Genomic DNA, 8,194 nt, shown 5'->3' with positions numbered 1-8,194 from the left:
CATAATTAACCAAGTGTATCAATATCTTAATATGATTCATATGTACCTAGTAAGACGTTGTTATAACGATAATCGTTATATATATCGTTTTCGAGTTTCTTAAATTAATAGTCTCATTTTTATGTATATAACTCATTGTTAAAATACCTAATGAGATACATACTTATAATAAAATCATGTTAACTATATATATAATCATATATATGTCATCGTATAGTTTTTACAAGTTTTAACGTTCGTGAATCATCGGTCAACTTGGGTGGTCAATTGTCTATATGAAACCTATTTCAATTAATCAAGTCTTAACAAGTTTGATTGCTTAACATGTTGGAAAAACTTAATCATGTAAATAACAATTTCATTTAATATATATATAAACATGGAAAAGTTCGGGTCACTACAAACATGTCTGTTTTCTCTTCTCCTCATTATTTTAAAAAGAAATGCCATGGCCCAGGCTCGAACCCGAGATCTCTCACTTAAACATCACAACACCTCGCTGCTGCTCTACTAGTGTTTTTCTTATTAAGCCTAAAACCCAAATCATCTTATCATCATCATTATAACTTTATTCATCTAATCGCAATGGTTTTATAAATCGCAATGAAACAGAAAAATTTGCGAGGTATATACATTAAATGAAACGGATTACACTTTCATGTGTATTGGGTTTATTTATGTTGAATCTTGGCCCGATAGCTCAAAAATATATACGGCCCAAATGCTACTTGTTTAATTGTGATAGTAATGGATTTGTCTATGGCTCAATCCAAGATTTTTGGTTTGATTTAAATAACAACATGTACGGGATGTTTTAGAATCCAAGGAAGAGAAACATCCCTGACCCCATCCAATTGTTATTTTAATCAACTAACAATCAATCAACTCCCTTTACTTCTTTTCTTTCTTGGTTGTCCTCATCATCTTTTCTACTTCTTCGTGAAAGAAAAACAAATGTATATAATAACTGGCTAGTGGTGGCGGTTGAAGTGGCTGAAAAACAACAGCATTTAGCAGCAGTGGTAACAATAAAAGGAAACGATCATGGTGATTTGCCGTGATTATTGGCTGCAAAACAGCATGTTGGTTGTTGACAGTTTTTCTTCTAACATAAATAAAATCAACGCAGCTGCAGAAACAGAAAGAGAGATTGGTATAAGGTGATGATTGTCGGTATCTTGAGTCAGAAACAGAAACGTGACAGGAAGATATCATCGTATTGTTTTCATGGTGTTGGTGGAGTGAGGTGTGATAGGTGGCGTCTGCAGCGGGGATGGAGGTGAGGTGATTGTTATCGTTCGATAGTAGCTTGGGTGGGTTTCGAATAAGATAACAACAAACAAATATCATGTAGCAGTAGTACACTTGTTATCTTGGGGTTCACAAGAAAAATTCGTGGATCTTGGTTTGTAAAATAAATGGATTAGCGATAGTTGCAGTTTTTATTATGGCTTGATGAAGTGGGTGTAAGGTGGTGATCGATGGTGTTGAACAAAAAAAATAGAAAAGGATATGACAACAATTAGAACGAGTTCGGTGATGGTTGGTTTTGGTTCAAGGTCGAATAAGAAAAGAAACAGAAGAAGAAAGAAAAGGATATATGATGAAGGTGGTGATCATGGGTTTCATTGTTTAGAAGTTCATGATTAATAGTCATAGCATAAATCAATATTAAAAATCGTTCGATCATCAAATCAAAAAAAAAAAAAAATAATAGGTTAGGGTGATTACAAGGTGGTGGCATGGTGAAGAAGAAAGGAAAAAGAAAGGAAAGGATTTATGAATGGTGAAGTGAGTCTATCGATATAGTGACAGATACATAATCCTTGCAGTGAAATATAAAAAAATGAACTGAGTAAAGTGGTGTTGGGGTCGAGGGTTTACAGAATTCAAAAAGAATGAATTGAATATGTTCTCCCTTTCCTCTATCTATGATTATTTAGTTTATATATATATATTTTAATTTTATATGTGTATACTAAGTGTGTGAGTGGGTGAATTGAAAGCAACAAGTAACAACCACCAATCTTATTCAATTCCTTTATGTTTAATCAATTCACGGGCACTCATTGTAAACAGAAATATATGTAATTTAATAATGAATAATAATAAATATCAAACACAATATAGATTCTTGATTTCAATCTTTAACAGTGACTGAATAGAATTAATAATATAATAATAATTATATTATACTATAAAATTAAAACGTGTGATTAAATTAGCCGTCTTCTCCTATTTCATTCACGGACTGAAATTCGCACTCTGTTCATAATCAATGGCGGATAAAAGTATTCGGAAAAATCCCAATTTTTTAAATTAAATTACTTTATTTATTTCAGTCATTATGGTATAAAATTCGACCATTAATTTATTAAATAAAAATTACATCAACTGTTTCTCTCGATTCTGGGTAAAATATAAAAAGTGTTGAAATTTATTAATTAGCTTCTAAATATATTTTTAATAAGCCTAAAATTTATATAGCTCATTTTCGGATCACTGTTTATTTTAAAATTATATATGTTTGAATTTAACTTGCTTAATATTAATCGGAACATCAACGAATATTACAATCGTTTAATATTTATTTTTAATATACTTTATTTATGTATGTAAATATATTTTAAATAATAATTATTATAATATCCTATTTATTTTATTAATAACAATAATATATAATACTTTAAATTATATTTCAAATTATTATTATTATATATATATATATATATATATATATATATATATATATATATATATACACATACACACACACACATATCTATTTACAATTAATTGTTCGTGAATCGTCGGAAATAGTCACAGGTCAATGAATTCATGAAAACGGTTCACAATTTTTGAGACGCAACATAACGGACTTTGCTTATCGTGTCCAAATGGCCGAAGAAGACGAGGAAAAGACATCTTTCTTCACAAGCAAGGGGATATATTGCTATAAGAAAATGCCCTTCGGATTGAAGAATGCCGGAGCCACATACCAAAGGTTGGTAGACAAAGTCTTTCGTAAGAAACTAGGGAGAAATGTGGAAGCATATGTTGATGACATGGTAATCAAGAGTCCAGAGGAAAGCACCTTGCTGAGAGACATTCAAGAAACCTTCGACACCCTTCGGACAGTCAATATGAAGCTAAACCCCAAAAATTGCTCATTCGGGGTAGAAGAAGGAAAGTTCCTAGGGTATTACATCACTAAGAAAGGAATCTTAGAAAACCCAGAGAAAGTAGACAAATTCCAACAACTCAAAACACCAACCACGGTCAAAGAAATGTAGAGTTTAAACAGGAAGCTTGCGTCATTAAGCCATTTCCTATCCAAGGGAGCTGAGAAGCAATTGCCTTTTCTCAAAGTTCTGAAAGGATGCTTGGGAGCAAAGAAAATATCATGGACTGAAGAAGCCGAAAAGGCTTTCGTTGAAATGAAAGCACACATAGCTAATCTGCCTACCCTGACATCACCGAAGATGGGAGAGACACTATATCTCTACCTAGAAATGTCCAAGGAGTGCATCAGCATGGTGCTAGTGGCAGAACGTGAAAGGATACAGGTCCCAATGTATTTCATAAGCCGAGTTCTACAGGGTGCAGAAGTCAACTACCCAGAGCTCGAAAAGCTCATGCTTTCCCTAGTCCACACCGCAAGGAAGCTACGAAGGTACTTCCAAGCCGATCCTATCATTGTGTTAACTAACAAGCAAATTAGATAGGTTCTTATGAAGCCAGAAAAGTCGGGCAGAATGGCCAAATGGGCAATAGAGCTCGGGGAACATGACATCGACTTCCAATCTCGCCATTCAATCAAAGCTCAAGTACTAGCAGACTTCATGGCAGAAACAACGGAGACAGATGAAGAAAACAACTCCACCTTCGCGCAAATTATCACCCCGACTGTTGAAACGAAGGAATGGAAACGGTTCACCAATGGAGCTTCCAGCTCTGATGGCTCAGGGGCAGGACTTACGCTAATCAACCCAGAGGGACAAGAGTTTACTTACGCGCTTCGTTACGAGTTCAGCAAAACTAATAACGAAGCAAAATATGAAGCTCTGCTCGCTGGGCTCAGAATAGCAAAGGAGATAAAAATTGAGCACTTACAAGCCTTCGTAGACTCACAACTAGTGGCGAACCAAGTCCTAGGTATCTTCGAAGCAAGACAGCCAATCATACAACTTTATCTGTCAAAGGTCAGGGAACTTGTAGAGAGCTTCAGAAGCTTCACAATAGAGCATGTAAGAAGAAGTCAGAATAAAAAAGCAGATGCTTTGAGCAAATTAGCTTCTATCACCTTCGCACACCTGGCGAAGGAAGTGTTGGTCGAAGTATCAGAAAAAAGGTCCATCGAAGCTCAAGAAGTCCACGACTTAATCATCGAAGAAGAAAACACGTGGATGAAGCCATTAAGGGAATATTTGGAGCTCAGAATCTTACCTGAGGATAAAAAAGAAGCAAGAAAGATCCAGATCAAAGCACCGTCATACAAGATAATGAACGGAGCCTTGTATAGGAAATATTTCCTCACCCCGTGGCTTCGCTGTTTTGGACCAAACCAAGCTTCGATGATTATCAGAGAAATGCATGAAGGTATCTGTGGACTTCATTCCGGACCAAGTCAATAGTGGCAAAAATGCTAAGGATGGGGTATTATTGGCCAACCATGCACGAAGATACAGTCACGCTCTTACGAACCTGTGAGCCATGTCAGATCCACGCTAAAGTTCAGAAACAGCCAAAGCAAGACATGATATCAGTGTTATCAGTGTGGCCTTTCTCAAAGTGGGGCATAGATCTAGTAGGTCCACTCACAGAAGCACCAGGAGGTTACAAATGGTTGGTGGTTGCGATAGACTACTTCACCAAGTGGACGGAAGCAAAACCATTAATCACCACAACAGGGAAACAAATAGAAAAATTTGTTTGGGAACACATCGTGTGTTGGTTTGGCATACCCCAAGAAATCGTCTCGGATAATGGAAAACAATTCGCCAAAGGTATCTTCCCAGGGTTCTGTGAAAAGCTACAGATAAAGCAAACCTTTACTTCCGTTTACCACCCACAAGGGAACGGACAGGTAGAAGTAACCAACAGGGATATCTTAAAAGGTCTCGAGAAACATTTGGGTAAATGTCACCAAGGATGGATGGAAGAACTCCCCCTGGTCCTATGGGCTCATCGAACTACACCCAAAAGGAGTAACGGAGAAACCTCTTACAGTTTGGTTTACGGAACTGAGGAGGTATTGCCCGAGGAGATACAAGTATTAACCAACAGGACCGCCAACCTCGAAGAAAACGAGGAGAATCTCCGTCTAAATCTTGACCTCATGGAAGAAAGGAGAGAAGCTGCGCTGATTAGAGAAGCAACATACAAGAAAAAAATCGAAAGGTATTACAACAAGCGAGTCAAACCGTCGGTATACAAGGTCGGAGATTATGTCCTAAGGCTCAACAGCACTTGCAAAGTCGAATACGAAGGAAAGATGGGTCCTACTTGGGAAGGTCCATACGTAATCTCCGAAGCTTTCGGGAACGGTTCATACAAGCTCGAAACCATAGAAGGGAAACAGATCCCCAGAACCTGGAATGGGGTAAACCTTCGAAAGTTCTATTTCTAGATTTCTAATTGCATGTAAGTGGGAAAATTTGTAATGGGAAGTCGAAACTTATACGCTTCCTACCACAAGGAATTTGAATGAAATCCTACTATCTTTTGGAAACATCAATCTTAAGTGTTGTAATACTTATAAAACTTTAGCAATAAGTAAGAGGTAACCCAAGAGGTATATCGAAGCTATTGCAAGATATTCCCAAGAGGAATACTTATAAAACTTTAGCAATAAGCAAGAGGTAACCCAAGAGGTATACCGAAGCTATTGCAAGATATTCCTAAGAGGAATACTTATAAAACTTTAGCAATAAGCAAGAAGTAACCCAGGAGGTATACCGAAGCTATTGCAATATATTCCCAAGAGGAATACTTATAAAACTATAGCAATAAGCAAGAAGTAACCCAAGAGGTATACCGAAGCTTTTGCAAGATATTCCCAAGAGGAATCCTTATAAAACTTTAGCAATAAGAAAGAAGTAACCCAGGAGGTATACCGAAGCTATTGCAAGATGCTCCAAAAAGGATTACCCATAAAACTTTAGCAATAAGCAAAAGGTAACCCAGGAGACTACCGAAGCTATTGCAAAGTACCCCCGGAGGGAACACTTGTTAAATTTAAGAAATATGCGAGAGGGCATATTCTACAAGTAAATAAGTGCTTGTGCTTGAATAAAGGAGGGCCAAACTAAGAAAAAGAAAAGGTAATCATAACGCCAAAATAGGTGACCTGCTTCATAAGTAGAGTAATAAGAAAACGGGTACGATAACCCATATAGTACCAAAAGGAGATTGTTTATGGGTAACATAGCCCCAAACCAACAGGCACGCAGACCTGATAAAAGTATGTTAACATAAAGTAATTAGAGTACAGATCATCACATCAAAAGAGGGTCATAACACAAACAAACTGCAAAGATCATTGCTCCGCAACCAAGGCAAGAAGCTCCACAGGCTTAGCATCAGAGTGAGGAGCAATAGAGGCAACATAATTAAGTTCAGCATCGACAAAGCGAGCACACACAGCATCAACAAGGTCTGGAGCCTGATCAGTATACTCTGGATAACTGCTAAGTTCGAGCTTGCCTTGCTGGGACAACTCAGTCAACAATTTACACCTCTCTTCAAGTTTGCTAGCAAGGACAACATCACCAACCAACGCGCTCAACTCTTTGCTACGGATAACCTGCTTGCAAACATGTGGAATAACCTGGGTAATAACAGCAGAATAATCTGTCTTCAAACTATCAAACCTCATTTTCTGATCTGCCAGCAATTTTGCTTCCTGACGAAGAACCTTATTCTCCTCCTCCAAGTCAGCTACCCTCTTCTCATCCAGATTTTGTTTCTCCTGCATGCTCAGAATCTCACTCTTGGCTGATTTCACCTCCTCCTCCCAAGATGTGTTCAACAACAATTGTTCCTGTAACTTCTTCACAGACTCTTTGGAAGATGCATTGACATCCCTAAGCTCTTCCACCTCCTTCTCTAAACATATAACATCGCCAGATTTCTGCTTCAAACGAGAAAGGACAAGATGATTATAGATGCAGAACGATAGTTATGGGCGGTGTAAACATCAATGAGCTTAGAGGTATCCACAAAAGCATCTTCGAATTCAGAAGGAATCATCTCATCGAACACATCGAAACAAGCTTCTAAAGAAGGGATAGCAGGAATATCACCTACAAAAGCACATAAATTTGTTCAAGCGAGAAGAGCAGTTAATATAAAAACGCTAACAAATAAGAAGCTTACCTAAGGGAAGGTTGTCACCGGAACCTTCAATTTGAGCTTCATCATCGGTATCTTCGTCATGAAGAGCAAACTTAGCCTTCTTCAAGGGGGAACCAGAAACAACCTCTTTCATCTTCCTGGCAATCTTTTGGCGCCTAGAGGCCCTAAAAGGAATGCTCTTAGATACGTCAAGTTCTGCATCAACATCAATAGGTTCGTGCTCTGAGGCAACCTTAGCACTGGGTTGCACCTTGGGGGAACTTGACTCCACCTTAGCGCTGGGTTGAACCTTGGGGGCAATTGACTCAGCCACTTTCTCCGATTTGCTGTCCACCTCCATAAAACCAGAACAGGAGGGAGAGCCAAGCTCTTTAACCACAGTACTAGCACGGACGGCTTCAGTCATCTGTTTCACCCCAAAAGATTTGATAACGTTTCGCAGAGACATCTCTGCAAAAGCGAGCAAGGTTAGAAAAAAAAATTAACACAAGAAAGTATAAGCAAGGATAAAACCTAAGATATATAACACCTACCCCGTTCCCCACAAAAGTACACAGGGATAGCTTCGCCTTTTTCTCAGGAAGGTGCCATGCCGAGTTTAAAAAGAAGAGAATCCGGAAGAGTTGAAGGAATAATAGGGTGACGACAAATCCTACTAAAGAGAGGATCATCTTTATCATCCTCAGGAATAGGATCACGATATTGCTTGGGAACGGTGGCCCATCTGATGTCAACGGCATTAGGATATTTATCCGGAAAGAAAAAAGATTTCTTGATATAAACGAATGAATCCTTCCAATTCCTTACATCAGGAATGGAAGAAGCAAAACACATTGGA

At 37.9% G+C, this 8,194-nt stretch overlaps 1 protein-coding gene across 1 annotated transcript; it reads left to right on the top strand.

Moving 5' to 3' along the window:
• The first annotated feature begins 3,755 nt into the window (after positions 1 to 3,755).
• On the top strand, positions 3,756 to 4,634 carry LOC139863338 (uncharacterized). Its single transcript, XM_071851973.1, has one exon. It carries the CDS (start codon positions 3,756 to 3,758, stop codon positions 4,632 to 4,634), a length of 879 nt encoding a protein of 292 aa, XP_071708074.1.
• The last annotated feature ends 3,560 nt before the right edge of the window (positions 4,635 to 8,194 follow it).

The sequence above is a fragment of the Rutidosis leptorrhynchoides genome, chromosome 8 (assembly GCF_046630445.1).
Source record: "Rutidosis leptorrhynchoides isolate AG116_Rl617_1_P2 chromosome 8, CSIRO_AGI_Rlap_v1, whole genome shotgun sequence".
Lineage (NCBI taxonomy): Eukaryota > Viridiplantae > Streptophyta > Magnoliopsida > Asterales > Asteraceae > Rutidosis > Rutidosis leptorrhynchoides.
Note: the sequence above shows the minus strand (reverse complement) of the source record. Positions and strands in the feature narration are given on the sequence as shown.

What these genes read in the sequence shown, in the direction of transcription:
- LOC139863338 (XM_071851973.1), top strand. Translation starts at nt 3,756, where the DNA reads ATGGCCAAATGGGCAATAGAGCTCGGGGAACATGACATCGACTTCCAA.